This window comes from Colletotrichum costaricense (genome assembly GCF_030867565.1).
Source record: "Colletotrichum costaricense strain IMI 309622 chromosome Unknown Scaffold_10.1, whole genome shotgun sequence".
NCBI lineage: Eukaryota > Fungi > Ascomycota > Sordariomycetes > Glomerellales > Glomerellaceae > Colletotrichum > Colletotrichum costaricense.
Window position 1 is genome coordinate 1,018,414 of NW_026848239.1, and position 21,763 is coordinate 1,040,176.

General features: G+C 50.3%; 8 protein-coding genes across 8 annotated transcripts; all 8 read left to right on the plus strand.

Moving 5' to 3' along the window:
* Positions 1 to 800: 800 nt before the first annotated feature.
* Positions 801 to 1,541, plus strand: CCOS01_09943 (uncharacterized protein; the record flags this gene model as incomplete). The annotated part of the gene is made up of 2 exons (XM_060458100.1): positions 801 to 981; positions 1,063 to 1,541. The coding sequence occupies 2 exons, from the start codon at positions 801 to 803 to the stop codon at positions 1,539 to 1,541; spliced, it is 660 nt and encodes a 219-aa protein (XP_060311265.1).
* An 811-nt stretch (positions 1,542 to 2,352) lies between these two features.
* CCOS01_09944 (neutral amino acid transporter) lies at positions 2,353 to 4,364 on the plus strand (the record flags this gene model as incomplete). Its single annotated transcript, XM_060458101.1, has 10 exons — positions 2,353 to 2,513; positions 2,588 to 2,718; positions 2,791 to 2,920; positions 2,984 to 3,181; positions 3,257 to 3,381; positions 3,445 to 3,580; positions 3,656 to 3,788; positions 3,846 to 3,916; positions 3,977 to 4,085; positions 4,164 to 4,364. The coding sequence occupies 10 exons, from the start codon at positions 2,353 to 2,355 to the stop codon at positions 4,362 to 4,364; spliced, it is 1,395 nt and encodes a 464-aa protein (XP_060311266.1).
* A 1,711-nt stretch (positions 4,365 to 6,075) lies between these two features.
* CCOS01_09945 (uncharacterized protein) lies at positions 6,076 to 9,843 on the plus strand (the record flags this gene model as incomplete). The annotated part of the gene is made up of 3 exons (XM_060458102.1): positions 6,076 to 6,153; positions 6,215 to 6,849; positions 6,906 to 9,843. 3 exons carry the CDS (start codon positions 6,076 to 6,078, stop codon positions 9,841 to 9,843), a joined length of 3,651 nt encoding a protein of 1,216 aa, XP_060311267.1.
* Positions 9,844 to 10,267: 424 nt separating this feature from the next.
* Positions 10,268 to 10,678, plus strand: CCOS01_09946 (uncharacterized protein; the record flags this gene model as incomplete). The annotated part of the gene is made up of 1 exon (XM_060458103.1): positions 10,268 to 10,678. The coding sequence occupies one exon, from the start codon at positions 10,268 to 10,270 to the stop codon at positions 10,676 to 10,678; it is 411 nt and encodes a 136-aa protein (XP_060311268.1).
* A 111-nt stretch (positions 10,679 to 10,789) lies between these two features.
* Positions 10,790 to 11,134, plus strand: CCOS01_09947 (uncharacterized protein; the record flags this gene model as incomplete). The annotated part of the gene is made up of 1 exon (XM_060458104.1): positions 10,790 to 11,134. The coding sequence occupies one exon, from the start codon at positions 10,790 to 10,792 to the stop codon at positions 11,132 to 11,134; it is 345 nt and encodes a 114-aa protein (XP_060311269.1).
* Positions 11,135 to 12,759: 1,625 nt separating this feature from the next.
* On the plus strand, positions 12,760 to 14,002 carry CCOS01_09948 (uncharacterized protein; the record flags this gene model as incomplete). The annotated part of the gene is made up of 2 exons (XM_060458105.1): positions 12,760 to 12,853; positions 13,080 to 14,002. 2 exons carry the CDS (start codon positions 12,760 to 12,762, stop codon positions 14,000 to 14,002), a joined length of 1,017 nt encoding a protein of 338 aa, XP_060311270.1.
* Positions 14,003 to 14,601: 599 nt separating this feature from the next.
* CCOS01_09949 (zinc-binding dehydrogenase) lies at positions 14,602 to 15,821 on the plus strand (the record flags this gene model as incomplete). The annotated part of the gene is made up of 3 exons (XM_060458106.1): positions 14,602 to 14,631; positions 14,721 to 15,737; positions 15,789 to 15,821. The coding sequence occupies 3 exons, from the start codon at positions 14,602 to 14,604 to the stop codon at positions 15,819 to 15,821; spliced, it is 1,080 nt and encodes a 359-aa protein (XP_060311271.1).
* A 2,866-nt stretch (positions 15,822 to 18,687) lies between these two features.
* On the plus strand, positions 18,688 to 20,561 carry CCOS01_09950 (uncharacterized protein; the record flags this gene model as incomplete). The annotated part of the gene is made up of 2 exons (XM_060458107.1): positions 18,688 to 19,003; positions 19,081 to 20,561. Coding segments are annotated over 2 exons (1,797 nt in total), but the record flags the coding sequence as incomplete, so codon positions are not given.
* Between the last annotated feature and the right edge of the window lie 1,202 nt (positions 20,562 to 21,763).

Genomic DNA, 21,763 nt, shown 5'->3' on the forward strand with positions numbered 1-21,763 from the left:
ATGACATCTGGCGCAGGCTGGCGTGGATCTGTGCCTTTTGCTTCTCAGGTCGGAACCCATCTTCAGCCAGCCGCCACTGATCAAAGGATTTGACGATTGTCTACGACACTAACTTACAACAAGACCGAATAAGCATAATACAGTACCTTGGTCGCTGTAAGTCCCAGGATCTGCTCCATACACATGAGTTCAGTAACAGCTCTGTGTATGTTCATGTCAAAAACGCCTGGGGATGAGGGGGTTAGTTGGTTCGCACATGATTGGCCGCTTCTCAACCCCACCAAGACTAGTAGATAAATCCGTCTCGGTCTCTCAGATGAACCTGGGGTCACTTTCATACTGAATGCCATTGACATTTGGTGCATGTCGTTTTATTTGGCTTAAATCTTTCCATGTGTCGTGAGGATTTCGTTTGTGCTGGTGAACTGATTCTCTCAATTTGATACGACTTCATCTGGGGTATGTTTTCGACACTTAAGTGGTAGAGCGCGTCCGCGGAAGGACGGAACATCAACTATATAGACAAATAATTAATCCTGTCCAGAGACCCGGAGCATCCAAATTGTCTGCTGTGGAGGCCCTCTAGACCCATAGCTTGGTATCCAAAGACTTATCGTTCACATTCGCTGTGTAAGGTATGATGACGACACGTGAGTCTGCGACCACCTCAGGTATAAGTACTCCACTGCCGGTCCACATTAAGACGTCGATACCCATCGTTCTATCATCTGTATGATCCTGAGATCTACTTTCTACGCTCAAACCTGGTCTAAACTTGCCTTAAGTCATTGACCAACGATATGCCGTCCCAAGCTGTCCAGCGCATCAGCATTCGCTGGTTGCCCGAGCCTGCCTATGAAGATACCGACACGATTGCACTCAACGTAGGAAGGTACTTCATAGACTTGCGGATTATCAAGGAAACTCAGACTCTTCAATGGAGCCGCGCGGGAGAGAGAATCGCTTTGAAGACCGAACCCCGTGCGTACTGTCATCATCTTCGCGGATGTCTTTCTGCTCAATAATCAAAGACCAATTTTTGACGCAATGACTGAGTTACAGCTACATTCCGATGGACACATATCATCGACTCCTTGAACCTGACTGTACCTGACGATGCCTATTTCGAGAAGTTACCCAATGGAGATGACCTCGAAATCGGCACCACGCCTTGTCCTCACAAGAACGGTGTTCCAACTGACTACGAAGAAGTCTGGAGAGACGTTACGAAACGTGGCCCGAATGATACGCCTTCTTGGATACTTCAGAGCAAAGACGGAATGACTTTCATTGGCAAAGTTGGGGTCATATATCTTGCCATCCGCAAGGCGTCGGCGACAGAATTTGCTGCGCGACGAGAGGATTACGATTCCCATCATGGAATTTGGAAGTGCACATTTGAATCTGAGAATGATGGCAGCATGCCGAAAGCGTCCGCGGTGGTGACTATGGTAGACAACGAAGCGCAAACGTCGGTAGATGGAGGTCTGGTTAGCATCGGCGGTGTGGAATTTGTATTTCGGGATGTCAGTCAAGACTAAAGACGTATGCATCTACGTTCGACATTGAATCCATCATCATACTTTCGTTCGAGCAAGTCAGACATTCATTAGAACGAAGAGACATTATGATCCCCGGCCGTGATAATCTTCCATAGCCAATCGCACTTACCTTAGCCTCAAACGCGAAGGCAGTCTGGTCAAATAGTTGATCAATCAGTATGATTCCGTGACAAATGATGCCAACCCCAAGTCTCTCCTGATGTCAAGATTAGCGTAGCAGGATGATCGGGAATTCGCTAGCGTCGGCTATTCGCGAAGTCCCACTTACCCACAACCATTATCTACAGTGGGATTGGGGTTGGGGGCTTTATCTCCATGGGGAACCCAAGTGATTCCCCCGCAGATAGGATCGGCGACATCCCCGTCTGTATACTGGAACCTGTGATAACGCGCTCCGCTGACGGCGGTCGAGATTGTCACCCAGCAGTGACAGTATGTCATTCAGATAGCGCTCGACCGGACATGAGCATGGAAGTGGACCTTGAACGAGTAATCCTACAGGCTCAACAGAGTCTTGTATCTTAAATGTTACCTTACTCTCCGAGGTTGCTCCCCTTCGGTAGTTATCTGATATTATCTGGCGTTTCCTAACTTCGATATAAGATGCTGTTGCTGGAGCTTCCTCGCTGGAAGATTTTGTTTCTGAATATTCCTTCCATGTAGTCGACAACGTGGTTGGCAACAGCTAGATCACGCAAAAGATTATTTATCTCGACTCAGGATTTCTGGTGCTGTGATATTCCTCCTTCTTTATTAGTCCAGTCGCAATAGTCACGCAATATCACCTACGATGCCACCGTACACAAGTACATTTTTGGAGGGCTCAACCGAGAAAATGAAGCCGGCGACGAACGGCGATGCATTCCCCGAACGAAACACCAAAACGGAGTGCATTGACATCGATGATAACCGTGAGGTCTTCCATGAGGAGGAATACAGGGCCTTAGGTTGGTAGGTCATGTTATGATCAAAGTCGGAATTTCACTTTCGAAGGCATAGATCACTGACACTATGCATCATCTCAGGAAACGCACTGGCATCATTTTGATGAAGCTATGCTTTGCCACTGGTGTATTGACAATTCCATCTGCCTTCAGCTCAGTTGGGTACGGCCCGGGAATTGCCCTGCTCGTGGGTTGGGGAACACTGGCAACTTGTATGCCTTCATTTCAACATTGTCCCCAACTCTCGTCTCTTGCATCATCTTACTAATCGTACGTGCCGGAAGACTATGCGTACATCATGTACGTCTTTAGGATGAGATACGCTGGAGTTCACAGCATTGCTGATGCTGCAGCGCTGATGGGCGGACCTATTGCCCGAGAAATTGCTGGTGGTCTCTTCCTGCTGACTTGGATGTAAGACACGAGGAATTCTGATGAGCAACCGATTGTTTCTCTATAATACTGACACTCAAAAAGCCTCGCATCCGGTTCTGGCTTCATTGGTTTGGCGGAAGGGTTCAAGACACTTTCGAACCGCCACGTCTGCAACATTGCGTGGACCCTCGTCGCGGCCACATGCACCGCAATCGTGTCTAGCATTCCCACTTTGGGGAGATTGTCAATCCTAGCTTGGATAGGATTTGCTTCCATTTTTACGGCTGTCTTCATTGTCGTGTGAGTTTACCAACTCTTCTCAATATTCACCAACTTGGGGCATTATAGAATCGCTGACAAAATTCCGCATAAAAGGGTTGGTGTGACCCAAGTCGATCGGCCTGCGGCAGCGCCACAAACCGGACCATACGACATGGAAGTACACGCCGTAGGGGTCCCTGGGTTCGTCCCAGGAGTTGTCGCTGCCGTCAACCTGTTTAGTAAGTTGTGCTCCACTGATGCATTGAGCTGACATCTGGAATGAGAGACTAATAGCTGTGAAGCTGGTTATGGATCTACACCAACCTTCATGCCCGTGATTGCGGAGATGAGAAGCCCACGATCTTTCACCAAATCTCTGTTCTCGTCTCAAGTGTTTCTAGCCTCATGTTATGTAGCATTTGGTACGGTCGTCTACATGTTAGTGAATCAGATAGCTCGGGGATACAGTGTTGCGAATCAATGAAGAACTTGACTGACGTATCAATCGTACAGGTATTGTGGAAAGTACGTTGCGAGTCCGTCTCTGGGCTCCGCTGGCGGGACATTAGAAAAGATAGCGTATGGTGTTTCGATTCCTGGATTCATTATGACAACGACTCTTTGGGTTCATCTAGCAGCCAAATCCGTAGGAGAATAATTTCATCCGATCAGCGAGTGTAACTACTGACAAGTCTTATACTAGCTTCTTGTACGCATTCTTCGCAACTCTGTACATCTACAAAGCAAGACCGTCATTCATTGGGTGACTTGGCTGTAAGTTCCGATCGCTTTTGCAGGACAGACGTTCGTCACACTGACATCAGCAATCTGCAGTGGCTCAACGATGGGTATCAGCGCGTTGGCTTTTATCATCGCTGAAGCGGTCCCGTTCTTTAGCTATCTAGTCGGGCTCATTGGTTCTATTTGCTGCATGCCTACTTGTGTAAGTGCAAGCCAATCTACCAGACTTTAGGGCGAGTCTCGATGTGACTGTTCACTGACGAATCGTGCCACATGACAGCTGATCATCCCAGCATTCATGGGCCTCTACATGGACTGGGAGAAAAGATCTTCTAGTAAAGTCAAGTTATCTCTCTGTGCCCTGCACATCTTTACGATAGTCCTGGGATCATTCATGACCGTTGTGGGCACTTATACAACAATCCAAAGCATCATCGATGCGTACAAGGATGGAAGGGTAGGATCAGCTTTTACTTGCTAAAATGATGGGCGAGGGCGACGACGACGAGAATTAGATATGGTGGCCGTCAATTGCCCTACAATAAGATTGGGATGGCTTGACAACCAGTCTGAAAGGATTCTGCCCAAGACTATCAGTCTCAACAACATTTGACGGAGACCCAATTGAAGTGCATCAGGTGAGGACATCCCGCAATAGATCCAGCCTCAAACATAATTCGACATCAATAAATGGGGATTTGTCTAGAGAGACATCCACTCATAAGAAGTGAAGGACTTGGAAATAAGATTGATGTATCATGATATGAAAATTCATTCACTAAGTGTGCAATCACCCTGAACATTGTAGGAATGGTTCTCAACTTTGAATCAAGTCCCGGACTCCCCAGACCGACTTTCCCAAGACAACCGCCGCGGACTTTTTGCCCAACGGTCTGGTTGAATTTGCTGATAGGGGATATTGCGCAAGACGCCTCAGCCTTCTTCCGCTATTGGACATGTTTTGATAGGTGCAAAAATGCCCCTGCGGTTGTGTGGTCCCGAGCCTAGCGAAAATTTGCGTTTGACATTCCACGATGTTAATTTGCAACCAACAGACAACCAAATCGCCTGCCCTGCCCCTCCACAATACTGAGTCATTGCAATCCTTGTGTGCAGTTATCGGCCCCCAAAGTGAAAGCCTGTCACGTAAATGATCTCTGTATTTCCGGCCGATAGCTTTTCTTCACTTAGAGCTTCCTACTGCAAGGGCTCATGCGGTAAGACGGCGTCGATAGATGGTCCTCTGCTCAAGATGAGTCTAGCCCAGAATATTCAACTGAGATGTTGCATTGCCGCCTAAATTCTCAAGCATATCTGGTCCTCTATTCGCTCGCGAGAAATTTGCCTCATGGGATTCACCAAACAGGCAAGAGCCAAGCCCTCGGAGTCCTCCGCATTTAGGGTCCAACGTTCCAACGGCATATCGACAGGCGGCATCCGGCCAAGACATACCGCATTAGGAAAACGCCTCCTCTTCGCTTATGACGGCCCGCTATAGCATAAATCAGCCTTGGTATTGATTACACTGTGATTGACGGTGCTTGTGATCCCTGCCTGTTCGGATAGAAGGTCAAACGGATGTCGGCTGACAATGAGATGCCCAGCGAGAGCCGAGAAAGCTCACCACTTTACATCAATACAGGTCTCCAAAAGCGAATCAACTTTTGGAGTTATGCAGTCAGTGTAATTTGCAAGTTGAGAGCTGTTCAATATCTCGATCTAAGCTAACGTTCCTCGGCAGGCTACCGGAGTTTAACCAAAGTCCTTATGGCTCTGGATATCATATTTCCATGACAGGGCCTTGAAATATTTTCTTACCACATTCTCAAGAACGACACTGTGCCTCTAAGATGCACTGCATTATGGGTCAGCTGCTGGTGTTGCGAGAAATTAATCGTGCTGTGCCTCAGCTTCGTTGAGTCGAAGCCTGGTGGCCCTCGTCCGAGCCACTACGCCCCACGGAAGATGAGCATTCTGAATTGTGTTCGTCTCTGACACGACTGGGCCCCTTTCTCAGAGATTTTTTCATTCAGAGATAGGAGAGGGTGAGGGAAGCCTGGCCGTCGATATGGAGCAAAACTGCTATATAAATGCTAGTAAGGCTTTCACGTACCTGATGCAATTCTCCAGCAAGTTTTGCTTCTAGATTCATTCTTTTAGACTTTCGGCATTTTGCACTGTAAATTGAGGTTATGAAACTCAACGCCCTTCTTTTAGCCGTTGCTGGCGCAGTCCGCGTCCAGAGTGCTGCAGTTTTCGCACATTTCATGGTCAGTTCACAGAATGAAATGCTATTCCCTGGCCGATGGGCATCAACTTACACTCTGCCAGGTGGGAAACACGGCCGATTACACAGAAAGTACCTGGCGTACGGACATTAGACTCGCCAAAGAAGCTCATATTGACGCCTTCGCCCTCAATATGGCCCATGGAGAGCCCATGAACGAGGTTTCTCTTGAGCGCGCTTTCAATGTCGCCAAAGACGAAGGATTCAAGCTTCTATTCTCTTTCGACTACGCAGGGAGAGGTCCTTGGCCGAAGGAGACCGTCATCAGCTATCTGAAGAAGTACACATCGAAAGCCGAGTACTTCAAGCACAGTGATGGAAGGCCTTTGGTTTCTACCTTCGAGGGCCCTGGCAATGCGAAAGACTGGATCGACATCAAAAGCCAAGTCAGCTGCTTCTTCATTCCTGACTGGTCGTCTGAAGGAGCAAGGCCAGCGCTGGCCCTTGGAAACAACGTCGCGGACGGCCTCTTCAACTGGGCTGCTTGGCCCTGGGGTCCTCGAGATATGGACACTTATGTCGACGCCTCGTACTTTCAATACTTGGACAAGAGGCCGTATATGATGCCTGTTTCGCCGTGGTTCTACACCAATATGCCCGGTTACAACAAGAACTGGATGTGGCGAGGTGACGACATATGGCATGATCGGTGGATTCAGGTCATTTACAACCAGCCTGAGTAAGTACCAGCTTGAGAGTGTTTCAAGGATGATATTGTACTAATATACATTCCAGATATGTCCAAATCATCTCTTGGAACGACTATGGTGAATCTCATCACATTGGTCCTCTTTACAGCCACGCCATGGAGGCGTTCACGGTTGGGAAAGCGCCATACAACTATGCCAACAACAGACCTCACGATGGCTGGCGTCAGACTCTACCGTTCTGGATCGACTACTACAAGACTGGCAAAGCTACTGTATCTCAAGAGAGTCTCGTTGTCTGGTACCGTACAAGCCCATCCAGCGCCTGCTCTGACGGTGGCACCGTCGGCAATACAGCAAGCCAACTTCAAATCGAATTCCCTCCACAGCTTATCATGTTGGACAAGATATTTCTTTCCGCAGTACTCGGGTCGGCAGCTGAGGTCACAGTCACAGTTGGTGGCAAGACTTTTACCCCGACATGGTCTTCGATTCCCGATGGAGGTGTTGGCGTCTATCATGGCAGCGTGGTCCTCCTTAGTGAGACCGGCGATGTGAACGTCCAGCTCTCCAGACCTGGGAGACTTCTAGCGAGGGTTGACGGACCTGCCTTCAGCTCTGCGAGCTGCGACAATGGGCGTACGAATTGGAACCCGTGGGTTGGCAGTGCCGTCGTTGCCGGCTCCGTCTCCGTGACGATGCCAAACTCGAGACAGAACCAAGGCTGCATCAAGGGAACTGGAGCCAAGGGCTTCAGGGAGCTATGCGAGTTCAATTGCAAGTACAACTATTGCCCCGTGTCGTCCTGCTTGTGCCAGGCTGTGGGAGTGCCCAACACAAAGCCGCCAGCGCTCGAGAAAGACGGATTCCCCGCCAAGGGGAAGAGCGAGAATTACTCCGGACTCTGCTCGAATGCCTGCAACCTGGGATTCTGTCCAGAAGAGTTTTGTTCTGAGACTCCTCAGACGACTATCGTACCGACCGTCTCCGAGTTTCTTCCACCTGCCTGTAGGGCAGGCACCTCTCTAGTAGGCTATGAACGCTTCGAGGGGCTTTGTTCCTACGCCTGCAACTTTGGCTTCTGTCCTCTGCATATCTGCCGGTGTACTTCAGAGGGAGGCCTGATAGAGCCACCAGCACAGGTACCCGGTGCAACTGGAAAACCTGTTGGGGATTACAATGATGAGAAGCTGTGCGAGTTTGCCTGCTCTCGTACCTGGTGTCCCGAGGTTTGCAAGTCAAACGACGACGAAGAAACGGAACCGCCCATCGACCCCAATGATACCTGCCAAGCGAGCGATAAAACCTATAGCGACCTCGATCTTGATCGAACTGGCGAGTACATGCGCTGGTTGTTGATGGACCCTGAGAATGCAGCAGCGACGGGCAGACAGTACATCACCATCGTCAACCTCACGCCGCACCCTTTCAAACTCACTTCAACACATAGCTACCAGATGGACGAGTTCAACTGGGGCGATATTCCTCCTGGCAGGGCGCGTCAGAACGTCGCACACTATACTGAAGACATTGAAGCCAACAATGTCGATGACAACGGAGAAGCATACTACGACATCGGGAACACTGGCAAAAAGTTTGTCGTACGTGCCACAACTCATATACCTGATGCCTATCCCAGGCGCGTCGTTTTCGACCTGAGCGGGATGGGCAAGGGCCAGCGCGAGTACAGGGTGCCGGGGCAGGAGGTTCCTGTGACACTTGTCATCACGGGAAGTGATTCCTTTGGGTTCATCACTTCACTTTCACATGGACCGGGAAACTGGATGAACGCTATCAAGGATACGATCCGTGATCGGAGGGTGGTTGATTTGGTGATGCCAGGCACCCACGATTCGGGCATGAGTAAGATAACAGATGCTCTCCTGTCAGGAGGAACCGAGGGCAACACACAAACTCAGATGTTGAACCTATATGATCAACTGCGAGCCGGGTCTCGCTGGTTCGACTTGCGTGTTTCCAGCATTCATCAGGTTGTCAACTGTTGCGGCAACTACGACTTCTGGACGATGCACGTGGCTGATGAGGTTGCGGAAGTCGTACTTGGGAGAACGGGAGAGAAATTGGACGACGTCATCAAGGAAATTAATCGATTCACGGATGAGAATCCTGGCGAGGTCATCTTCTTGCAGTTCCGCTATCTGCTTGGTGTCCGCAATGTGCCGAGCTATGGCCCCATCTACTGGGATGAAGGTATCAAGAACAAGTTCTTCGACAAACTCAAAGAGATCAAAAATCGGTGCCCGGGACTTGGCAAGAGTTTGCAAACGTCGAAGATTGGCGATTTGATGGACAAGAATGATAACAAGGGCTGCGTGCTTATCTTCTTGAACACCCAGCATCTGTCTAAGGAGATTCCTGATGACCGCAAGCATACTTCAATTGGCGAGGGCATCTATAACATCAATCATATCGACTTGACTGATGCGTGGCCTGAAAAGGAAGATACGAAAGAGATGGCTGAAAAGGCGATAAAGATGTGGAGAGGAAGGCCAGATGGCATTTTCCACATCGGTCAGTGGCTCAGTACACCGCATCCCTTGACATCGACGTTTACCTACGACCTCCAGTCAATCGCCGTTCTGCCTACCAACCCCGCACTCTACTGGAAGGGCGTGAATGAGATCTCGTACGAATACTACCCCAACGTCCTCTTGGTCGACTACATTGGCATGGTGATCAAGAATGAGCCTGGATGGGATTCGTTGAGTGCTGAGTTGTATACTCTGGCGATCGGTCTTAACTTGTACACAATCAGCGAGAACTGCACCATCAGCCCGAGAAGGTCCCCTTTGCTCGCAAGTCCGAAGAATTTAAGGAAGCTTCCGAGCCCCTTAGTATCGCAATTCAACGGCATCATTTATGCAAATGGGACGACTGTTAATGACCCGCCGCTTGGCCTTCATCCGGGTCGCGTCGAGGTTTTGAAGAACGGCACAATTTTCAGCAATGGCACAGTCCTGGAAGAGAGTGTACCCAACCCGGACTTCAACTCTATTCGGTTTTGAGGCTACACAACGGTCTTTTTAACACTTTGCGGGCACATTCACTAGTTTGGTCAACTTAGTAAAGTTTCTACTTGATAGATGGACACGCCTTTGAAGTCATAATCAAATGTGCGAAGTGAGCGTGTCATGAAAATGTGTAGTATTGAGAAAAGTCGAGTTGGGGTCGTAGTGCAGTTCGATATTAATATGTACATGCAAAGCCCCGCTAGTCCCAAACCTGCCCTCTCTGGCCAGGCCCATGTCTTTTCTTGCCAATTAGGGCCTCGCTCATATTTGCTTTGCCTCCTTGGCGCATTACTCCGAAGGGCTTGATCGTGTATAAGAGACAAAGCCCAAGCACATTTCCAGGCCCGAAATCCCTTCGTCGGTTCCAACCAAACCCGTTCCAATCCAGTTGCGTCTTCGGCGCCCTGGCGAGATAGTCATGTCTTCTACCATCGCAGAATCCGTTTCGGCCACAACCACTGGAAACCTCGCCATAACCACGCCTTTCGTGCAGCCGCCAGACTGTTCGAACCAATGGACTACGACAAAAACGTCGCACCGGTCTCTTGTTTCAATCTCCGGCAGCGAAGTATACCGCGACGTCATATCGAAGGTTTCTGTCTCTGCTCCCTCATCATCATGCTATCCCTCTGGATGGGACCGCGTCGCAGAGTACAGCCGGCTCAACTTTAGCCCGGGCGTGTGCCCTGAAGGATGGACGTATTATAGCATGGCACACACATACAACGAAGGCCCTACATCAGCTTACTGCTGCAATAGGTTGGCTTGCACCATTTTCTTCATCACTGCAAATCTTGCTTGTCGTATCTATGACTTGACCGCTGACTAGAGGTGGAGTGGATTCAACTACACTTGGGTCAATGGAATGGCGTGCGCTGCATGGCGCCCCAAGACCGAAGCCCTTTTCTACCCCGAAACCGCGAAATCGGACAAAGTGCTCATGATACATACACCCTGGACCGTGACTTGGGATGCATCTGATACGGCGACCTTGACGCCAAAGCTACCGACATTGGCGAGCCCAATGATAGTGCCGACGTGGACAACTGGTCAGACGATCCCGGATGGAGTTTATGACTACGAACCGCCGAGAGTGGAGAAAGGTCCTGACCTTACAAAAGATAGTCTTTTCATGTTCTTAGTTGTTGGGTGTCCTCTGATTTTGTTCGTGTTGATCTGCTCATGCGTGTTTTGCTGCGTAAGGAGCTGCAGAAAGAAGAGGCGGCAGAAAAAGGCTACGATTGTTGCGGCAACGAACGACGCACCTACTTCACCACCCAAGTGAGAGCTGAGCCTCAAAATGGAAGATTACTTCATGACGGAGTCTTGGTGTGGAACCTTATTCTGTAAACACTTCTGTCAAAAAATGTTGACTTCTTTGACTACGTGTTGCTGGATCTGGTGCAGCCTCGGTGGGCTTCGCTGTTTCAAGACGCAATTCAAATGAGCCTCTCTGAAGACAATACTGAAGATTTGTTCAAAGTATTAGTGCCAACACGTTGCAAATATGATATCGTTGATAGCCAGCGAACAATTCGTTTTCTCGTGACACAATGTTTTTTGCTGGAGAAAAGGGGCTCACCCTTACTTCCCATGCTTCACACAAGCCTGCGGCCAGTCGCCTTGGAGCCGTGGTACAACGCCGGACTGTACATGAGGTTGAAACATTCCAAGCATGTTGTTATCTTGGATTTATTGAAAGGAGTATGTATCACCCAGAAACCGAGAATACTCGTGTGACTGCCCTCGAAGCGACTCTGTCTCGTAGGCAAGATCTTTTAAAGTTGATCGTGAGCTGTGGGATACCGGTGTATAAGGAATATTAACTAATGTCTCTGTTGCCTCATCCACAATAAGGCCGAATTTATTGTTACGAATCTGCTGATCGAGAGAAGGAACGCAACGTTGGTTGAGGTTCGGAGAGGAAAGCCTACATAATCACAGCTTATGGGTCCATGTGCACTTAAGCAATAACAGATGCGCTGCATTTCATTGGCTCATTGCTCTTCCGGGTGCATTTTGAACATGGGAACTCGCTTGAGTGAAGATCAAATGCAAATTGACTTGGGGTGGAGTGCGGTCTGAGAAGAAGCTGCCCTAGGCAATGTAGTGTGACGTGGCTTCCGGTTAGTAGAGGCCAAGTCTCTCTCACATTCGTCCGCGAAGTAGCTACTCACTATCAAAAACTCTTCGGCAACCCCCTGACTGATTGACAATGATGCGATAGTGAACATATTCGAACCAACTACTCGTTAGGATGTTCTTTGCCGGCTGAAACTGGATTGCAAGCTGTTAAGCTGAGGTCACATGCAGGTAAAGCATTGAGAAAAGTTCAGTTGCTTTTGATCCAGCTGAGTTTGGGAGGTTTCATTTCATCTGCTCGGCCCAGCGCAATTTCATTACCAACGCAGGCGAGGACGCTGGGCTCTGCACAACTAGGGCGCAGCTAGAAGCTGCACTTGGCACCAGGCAATGTTGAACGTAGTGATTCGATCTTCTCCCTGTAATAATGGGTCCTTGCTTAGTACATGTGAGTAGCCGGACAACGAGCTGTTGGAACCATTGGGATCGGAGTCCAGACAGGCGAGGCCCCAAATTAGACCGAACCAACAAGCTAAACGAAGGCCCGATCACATCTGGCAGAAACTTCTCATGATTCGTCGAGAACCTTGCAGATTCGAGCATTCTTCTTGGCCCGTCGGCTGTCTTGTCTTTTCTGGTGACGCTTTCCTGCCGCAGGCCACGCTTGGCTGTCATTGAGGCACATACATGTATCACCGAGAGTAGGACCCATTGGGTTTCCCAGACACCATTCCTCCAACAACAACCCTTTAGTTCAGCTATCAGCTTCGCCATTGTTTTCTGTGCGTTCTATCTACACCCCGAGCAGGCTCTCGCTGCTCGGTCGCGATGAGGGCCACGGCAGTTGTCCTCGCGGCAGTAATTCGCTTCGCATACGCTCAAGAGATAGACGATATTCCTGCATGTGCTCAGGATTGTCTGGGTGAAAGCCCTACGGAAAACTGTCACATATTGAGGAAACCTGATTGTGCTTGCCGTCTTGGAACGAGCGATCTCTTTCGTGCCCAATGGGCCGCTTGCATAAAAAGATTTTGCAGGTACCAAGAAAAAACAATCCAAGGTATGCTTCTCTTGATCTCACAACGAGAAAGCTTCTCTGTCTTTCACTATCTTCGACTCTGAAGCGCTGTATTGACGCTAAGTTCAAGATGTGTGGCCCCCCTTTGCGGCCTACTGCGTCGCCAATGGCTGGCTCAATACTTTCCAGACGGATGTGATTTCTACAGCGACCTTGACAGAAACACAACCCAGTATCATCACCATTACTCAATCCGCCACTTACGATGTCGGTGGCACGTATGCAACCGTGAGTATCGAGACATCCACATCATGGACAGAGTCTGGCTCGACCGCACCACAAGCCATCACATCAACGACGCAATCAACGACCTCTATACCCGAATCTACTCCTACCGCCGAATCTACGTCTACGATTGATGGTGACAATAGTGACTCCTCCTCGGATCGGTTATCGACGGGAGTGAAGGCTGGAATTGGTGCTGGAGCTGCCCTAGCGGCAATGCTGGCTGTAATTCTACTCTTTTGGTGGCGAAAGAGGAACAAGGCCAGCCAGAATGTTGGTAAGGAGGATAATATCACACCAGAGCTCGGCGGCGGGGACAAATCCAACAGATATGAGTTGGATTCATATACGGCACCATTGGAAGCCGACAAGAAAAACCCCGTAATATTTTCAAATCAACAGAATCAGATAATGGCCGAGCTGGACGGAACTCCGTGCGCATCGCCTGAGCCAAAAATTCACGAAAGCCTCGAGGTCACGCCTTCAGTTGAGCAGGACACGGTATCACCGGAGGTCGTGTCCATGATTTCGCTCCCAAAGTCGCCCCTATCATCTGCAACAAGTCGGATGTCACCGCCCATAATTGGAGATCGTATCAATTCCTCGCCGGAACCCCCTATTGCAGATATGGCTGAGCTGGAGCACCTGCTACATGAAGAGCGGCTCTTGAGGGACAGGAGGCAGACGTTGGAGCAGTTGCAGCGGATACAAGCGGATGAACTTGCTTTGGGGGAGCGAATCAGGACTCTGCGGCAAAGTCGCAACTAGGGATAAGCATCCAAGCACGCTGCTTCACGAGGCTTCCAGGGTAATCGTTCATCAAGTGCGTTGCCTGTCATACGAGTCTTGACCAAAAGAGGCCCAGGAACAAGGGCTGCTATGATAGATTTAAGGCATGCTCAAGTAATCATAATACTGACTGTTCCATACATGTAGTCATACAGCCAAAAACTAACTCCGGTGGAGACCTTTGGCAGAATTTCGGCTGAAGTCAATGTTTTTTCTTTTCTGATTCCGCACAGATACATGCATCGAAGCACGATGACGTCGCACGAAACTCTCAACCCACCAGGCCACAGATACCTGAGATAGTTAGTTATCATTATGGCTGAATAACACCGAGGTCAAATTTCGAATGAGGGGAACCTTCGAACCGACGATATGCGGAAAAGTGTTTCCGACCCGTCTGAAGTCCTATCCCACTACACACCATCTTGGAGGTAGCGGGGAAATCTCGACCTACATCATAGATCTTCCTCGAGCAGCACTAGTTCGGTTGGTCTCAACTTCAACTTCACACGCCATTCTTTAAATTACAGCCCTGTGTATACTTACCTTATTCTTATCTTATTCGACGAAGCAAAATTATGGAGACACACCGAGCTGCTGTCTTGACTGTAAGCTACCTCACATGCACCATTCAGACTGTTCCACCCGTCTTGTCTTCTTCACACCATCGAACTCTGCAGAGACTTACGATTTGTAGTCGCCTCAAGGCTCAGATGGGAAGCCTACGTTTGCGGTGCGGGATGAACCGCGGCCAGTTCCAGGACCGAATGAAGTTCTTATCCGCCTATCAGTGACGGGCCTCTGTGGTTCCGATCTCGGTATGGCCATGGGCCATTTCGGACCCCTCGATAGGAAGATTCTCGGCCACGAAGGAGTCGGTCGCATTGCCGCCCTAGGCTCTAACATTGCGGCCCTCGACCAATCGGTCCAAGTTGGACAGCGAGTGGGTGTCGCCTGGACTCGCGATACTTGCGGCAATTGCGAGGCCTGCGTAGACCTCGTCAATGAGGGTGAGACGCGCTGTGAAAAGACACTCCACTCTGGTAGAGCGTACGACGGTACATTCGCTCAGTATACGCTTGCGCCGCTGCGGTACTTGGCGAGACTTCCTGCCCAGTTTGACGAGGTGCCTGACGAGGAGGTTGCGCCTATCCTTTGTGCGGGTGTCACTGCTTACAAGGCGATTAAGAATTGCCATGTTACGCCGGGCTCGTGGTTCGCCATCTCGGGAGCCGGAGGAGGTGTAGGCGCCCTAGGCGTCGCGTATGCCCGTGCAATGGGCTACCGCGTCATTGGCGTCGATGCTGGCCCGGAGAAGGGTGAAATCTGTAAAGACCAGGGAGCCGAGGTCTACATCGATGTAAACGAGCCTGGAACTCTAGCCGAGAAAGTCAGAAAAGCAACCGGAGGCTATGGCGCAAAGGCAGTAGTGGTCGCAGCTACGGCAACTGCTGCTTACCAGGATGCCTTTGAGTTGCTGGCGCCATTCGGGACGCTGATGTGTGTTGGCATTCTGCCTTGGGAGGCGAAAGTAAATTTTAATCCCATCTGGCTTATCGGGAAGGGTTGGAAGATCTTGAGCTCCTCTGTTGGATCGCGTGCCGATATTCTTGAGGCATTGGAGTTTGTCAGACGACGTGTAGTCGTTCCCAACGTCCACGTGGGCAAAATCGACGACTTGGAGGAATTAGTGCAGACTATGCACGGTGGTCAAGTAAGTGATTCTTAAACTTGTTTGTGTGACTGCTTGCTGACTTTCTTGTAGCTGAAGGGCAAGTGGGTTTTGAAGCTGGACTAAACATGATGGACGGGCCCATTGTCCTTCATACGATCTGGGTAACATATCTCCGGAGAGTATTTTGGTAATATCAAACAAGTGAATGTACAGCTTCTTTAGATAATATCGTATCGATAATGGAGGTTAATTGACGAAAGATAATGTACAATGGCGTCCCTTCCTGATAGGTCTCGCTTGGGGCCAATGCCTGTGGGATCCCTAGCCAGCATTGAAACATGCCAGCCTCCAACGCCGGGCTAACGACTGCTCAGATGTAAGGAACTCCAATAGAAGTCAAAAAGTAACTGCCAAGACAAGAGTCCGGTAGGCAGATAGGACAGAGTTGGGCTGAAAATCCCGCACAACTGTTTAACACTCTGCCTCGGGAGATTTTAAAGTTCAACTTAACCAAGCTAAAACTCCTACTTTATTACCATCTTCCGTCCAATTATCGTCTACTTTATTTGCACTTGCTGAAGGGATTGCGGTAGTTCTCAATTCTGGTGGCCTGAGTACACCCTTAAAGCGTGAGCCTTGGGGCAAACTTCGCAAGCCCGCCATCTGGCGATGCAAACCACGGCCTTGAATCATGATGGCGGACCTTCTTGGTCTTCTTCAACTCTTGGTAGACAAACCCCCAGCTTTTCCGACCCAATGCGGAAGTCTTGGGAGATCCTCAGGGGGCCTGCGACACGCGACAGGCCGGCTACTTGCAAAGGCCCAGAGATGCGGGAGTAATGTCGATTATCACCACGTGAAGTAATATCAGGGTGAACCCATTGTTTCGGGACACCAAGGCTGAGCATACAGGCACGACATTTTCACGACTCATGCTCACGTCTGAAGTTCCCGGCCGCAGCCCATCGCGTGTGTCGCCGCGCGCTCTGTGCTTTTCGCTCCTCCTCTTCCCTTCCAAGTTCGCCCCTCCTCACAGCGGAGTCCATCCCCTCCCAGAATTCCAAGCAAATCGGGAATTAATTTCTTGAACAACTCTAATCAATATTGAAGGTCCAGAATCACGAGAAGAGAGGAGAATAACTTTGTCTTGATTTTTCGGCCTAGGTGCAAAGTATGGGCCACCGATGTTGATCAAGCAGATTGTCTGCTCACGATACCTACTAATCGGCCGCATGTCGGCCTCGGCACAACTTCAGTCGAAAGTGATCTTGGCAGCCTTTCCCTCGCCCGACCTGGATGGCAATCACACCTTAAAGACACTAGCGTAATTAAATGCAATCAATTGTCTACCGCGCTTGGCAGGTAAGTTGGCAGAAGCACTGCACGGCACGGCTAAACCGGACTTGGGCTTTGCCCCGATTCCCGCGCGGTTGACCACTCAGCAGTGCCAGGCAGGGCTGGTAGGGCGGCTTAGGTTCGAAAATAGAACCTCCTTTATTTGCGGGCATATCCGCGGGCATTCAATTTTGCGCGCGACTGTGGCAAAAATCTCTTTCCTCTCGCCTATGTTTCAGTTTCCCAGTTGCCAATCGCGGGAAGGGGGAGGAGGAGAATCACGGGAGGGAGGGAGAGACGCGCGAAATCGGAAGAACGCACGACCGGGGTCAAGGGCCACGCCGACAGGGGAATAACAGCCGGCTTGTGGACTGTGGAGGTTCTTGACGGATACGTGGGCAGTTGGATTCTCTCTTAGCAGAAAGTATGCGATGATAAAGAGTGCAAGCGGTTGATTTGAGTTTTGTACGAAAGTGCCCGGGGATAGAGCCATGAAACGCCTAAACTTTGCTCTCAGTCGGACGGCAGAGCAGAAAGGGCAGATATTTTCAGCGAGGGATATCTCAAAAGTCCGACTTTGTCGGCGAGAAAACCCCGTGCGTGTTCGTCCTTGGTCGTTTTCGGAAACTTGGGGCTTTGTCTTGCAAAGGTTATCCTGTCATCAATCAACCAAAGGCTTGCAAGCGAACTAGGGACCCCGATCCATACCCAGGGGTAAAAGACGTTGCGATGCCGCGATGGTTCGAAGGTCTCCACTCCGTCTAAACCTTGATATTGCTTTGCCCACATTAAGCAAGGCTTTTAGCGGGATGAATGGGTGCCGAGACAAGCCTCCCATTCTCAAAGGGCCTGTTGACAGGCTTCTAGCGTCTTCACATAGAGCCTGCAGGCTAATCAGTGCAAGTATTTCATAAGAGTTTCTGCCCAGACTTATGCGGCACCAATGGAATTGCGTGATCGGCTGCCTGAGACGCTGATACGCATGGTCGGTACTGATCGCTGTGTGTATTGAGTTTTGCAAGAGCTGAAGAGTCCGTAACGCGCTCGCTTGAGAGAAGGGAAGGGGATCCCGTCCATTTCGCACCCCAAAAGGCTGGTAGGTTGGCGACAGACGCGCGCCACAGAGTTGAGATGACGGGCTGCCGCTCGAAGATGGATGCATTCATCTTTTCACGGCTAAGTCGGGGGAACGCTTTTGGAAATCTGACACAAAACCCCACGTGGGACTGCGCAATTGCTAACGATATTCGGACTATGCAGTGGGTCAGAGTGCTGGGTACTACGTTCCAAAACGCCAAGTGTTGATTAAGGAGACCCTGCCTTAGTTCACATGCAACTCTGGCAGAGTTGGCTGTCCAGTCCGTGGTACCCTAGGTGGTATCTCGGAACTCTCTGAGGCGTATCATCAGCCTCAAGGGAAGCCTCAAGTCTGGGAGGCTAAGCATTGCCTTACCCAGCTGATGTTAATCGCGCAAACTCAAAGCCATTTAACCGCACGTCTTTCGACGACTTACGTCCTGCCTATTAGGCACTCGTCTGGGGGCCTTGACCAAGTTCAGATGGCATCACGGACGTCTATCACACAATAAATAGAATGCACAGGGGCATCCGGAAGGCCCCACGTCCATCAACGACTTCATGACTCGCACCTTAGCCCCGTGACTCCATCAATGTAACGAACAGCCAATCCCGCCCAGTCCACGGTTCTGGTTTAGCAGCGCACTGGCTTTTGGTACAAGATGATACCCATTTCCACCCGTCGCCCGCGAGGCTCGCTCGCGTGGATGCCAACCAACATCCATTGGCGTGCGGGTTCACGATGGCCTTCGATGCGGCAGTCGCATCTGTCACACTGACGGGCAGCATACTTTCGTTCCTCGCGACAACAGGTGTATTAATCTCATTCGCTCTCTACCATGAGCATCAGCGATCTTTCCGCCATGCTCTCGTCCTGAACCTGACGTTAGCCGGTAAGTTCTGCCCCTCGGCCAAATCCAACTTGTAAAATGAAGAATGCGTACGCTGACTGCGATTGTCGAACGAAAAGAGTTCATCAACTCACTTGGCAACACGATTTCGGGCATCATCTACATCAAGAACAAAGAACTTCAACCGGGCGCAGCATGCGTGCTCAACGGCATGGTCGGCCAGCTCTCGGTACAGGCATCCGACTTCTCTATCCTCGCCATCGCGGTCGTCACCTTCCTCACCATAACACGGAAAACCTACATGCCGAATGCATCGACCTTCCGAAAGGTCATGATCTGCCTCTCCGTCTGGGTCGTACCGCTCATCACCAGCACGACAGCGACTCTCATGGGTACCATGAAACCCGTGAGCGGAAATTGGTGCTGGATAACCCGAGAACGGCCCGATCTTCGATACGCACTAACGCACGGGTGGCGCTTCGGCATCATCTTCACCACGATTCTCATTTACCTCTACGTCTGGTGGTACCTCGGACGACACTTTCGCACAATGGTCAGCACATCTGATCCGTTGTACAATAGCGGAAACTCGAACGGCAACGTCGTCACATCATCGATACGGAAGAAGCAAGGATTCGAGTCAATTCATACACCCGAGCTGGAGATGGACCAGTTTGAGCGAGCGAACCCGACTTGGGGTGAGCTGCCACAGTTCTCGCCGACCCAGCAAGGTCAGCAAACGTCGCCTGTCGCCCCGCGGAGCGCGCCAGCTGCCATGGCCAGAAGACCATCGGCCACTGAAGTCGATGAAGATAAGGAAGTTCAAGTACAACCAGGCGGCAGGCGGCCGTCGGCGGTCAGAATGGCACACTTCGCTGAAGACAAGATCGACGAAGAGCCGACAGGCGAGCAAGAGCCGGGCCGGAAGATGTCGGCAAGGATATCACGGTTCGACGACCATGACATGGACATGAGCCAAGCCTCCGAGGCGCGGTTCTCTTACCTCGATCAAGAGGATAAGCTGCACAAGAGCGCTTCCGGGGGCCCATCACACCTTCAGAAGGACATGCTCCCACCAGCAGCAATTGCTGCCCAAGCACAATTTGCTCAATACCGCATGGATAGCGGACCGCCGAGGCGGCCGTCGGTATCCATTTGGAAGAAGACTCACAGGAGCAGAAGCTCTACATTATCAGCATTATCATTCAAGATGCCGGGGACCCGGGAAATGCAATCCCGAGACTTCCCGACGAACCCGACCCTCAATCACGTCGACAGCAGAAAGAGCGCGCCGCAGAACGTGACCGCAACGATGATGAGCGACTTCCCCATCCGAACGCAGACGAGGAAAGTCGAGCGTGAGATCAAGCGCATGATGCTCCTCAACGCTTACCCGGTCATGTATGTGGTGCTCTGGATCCCGGGTCTCGTCAACAGATTGATGGAGGCGTCTGGAAACGGCTCGCAAAGTCGTGTTCTAGCGGCGCTGCAGAGCTCAAGTCAGTTTATCGGCTTGGCGAATGCAATCACCTATGGCTTCAATCAGCATGTAAGGCATAGGATAAAGGGCGACTTTTTTACATGGCTACGTCGAAGATGAACAGTTTATTATAAGAAAGAGCCGGAAGTGGCAGGACGAGTTACGAATCCGATGAAATAATACATTTTCAGAATACCCTATTAGTTAGTCAATCATAAGAATGATATCCATGGTTGCGATTCACAATAGTTTCAACATTGCTTGCCCACCTGTTTCAACTAGCGCCCACCTAAATTGATGGCCGTAGACACGAAGGTTTGTGATGGCCTGATGTCTTTGGAACCGCCAGAAAGTACGCTGCGGAATGTCCTGACACGTTTGTTGAATATATGTGCAAATATTGACCCATGCTTCATCGCGAACTAATTAATCATTTTTGCCAAAGAGGCCATAGAAAGCTCATTGGTTGGATTAAAGCACTAGTCAAATGTCACGTTGCCAGCACGGCCGCAGAGGCAGACATGCGAATAACTCGCGGGGGAGTGAAGTGTAACTGTGGAAGATTTGATTTGAGCGAGAGTTTGACCAATTTATAGTGCTAACCAATCCTAGCCCTCGTACTTGATGGGACTAGACCTGAGGGATTCAGGAGGTAACGAATCGGGCCGGTGGCCAACCCCGGGTTTTCTAAAGACCAGCGCGGGGTAATCGGGTGTTCTCCGGAGGGCTCGGAGACGGGGGTGGAGCAGAGATTATCTTGATAGAACGACACACAATCAACAGCTCTTCCGTCTCTTATCTACGCACATAGAATGTTGTCGGCCCCCGCCAGCCGACTTTGGGCCGGTCGTTCAGTATGACAGGAAAGGAGCAAACAGTCCAGCCTAGGTGTTCATCTGTGATCTCAATCTGTGATTCAGCTCTAGATACGGTTGGTACAGTTGCTGACTAAGTTCAAACAGGACTCAGTAATGATACCACTTTATTCGCCTACCTAGCCCGAGTGTTGATATTTCTAAATAACTTGTGCGAGCTGAATCACCGTCAGTGTTCCTGTAGAGAGCTGAGAAGAGACCTTGTAACTTTCAATCTTATTCACGCCTCAAAATAGTAGGCCAAGTCAAGGCGCGGACCGCGAATCACTTTCAGCTGTCACTGCAATCTGGCGGGGTAGCTAATCAGCAACCCCGCATCGCTGATCATCGAACTGAGCGGAAGCTTCAGAGAACAGACCAAGTATCTCGCATCGTACCGGAAGCAGGCCGCCACGTCACGGCAATGCTTAATCCAAGAAAAAGGTTCAGTCGGAAAGACATTACGTA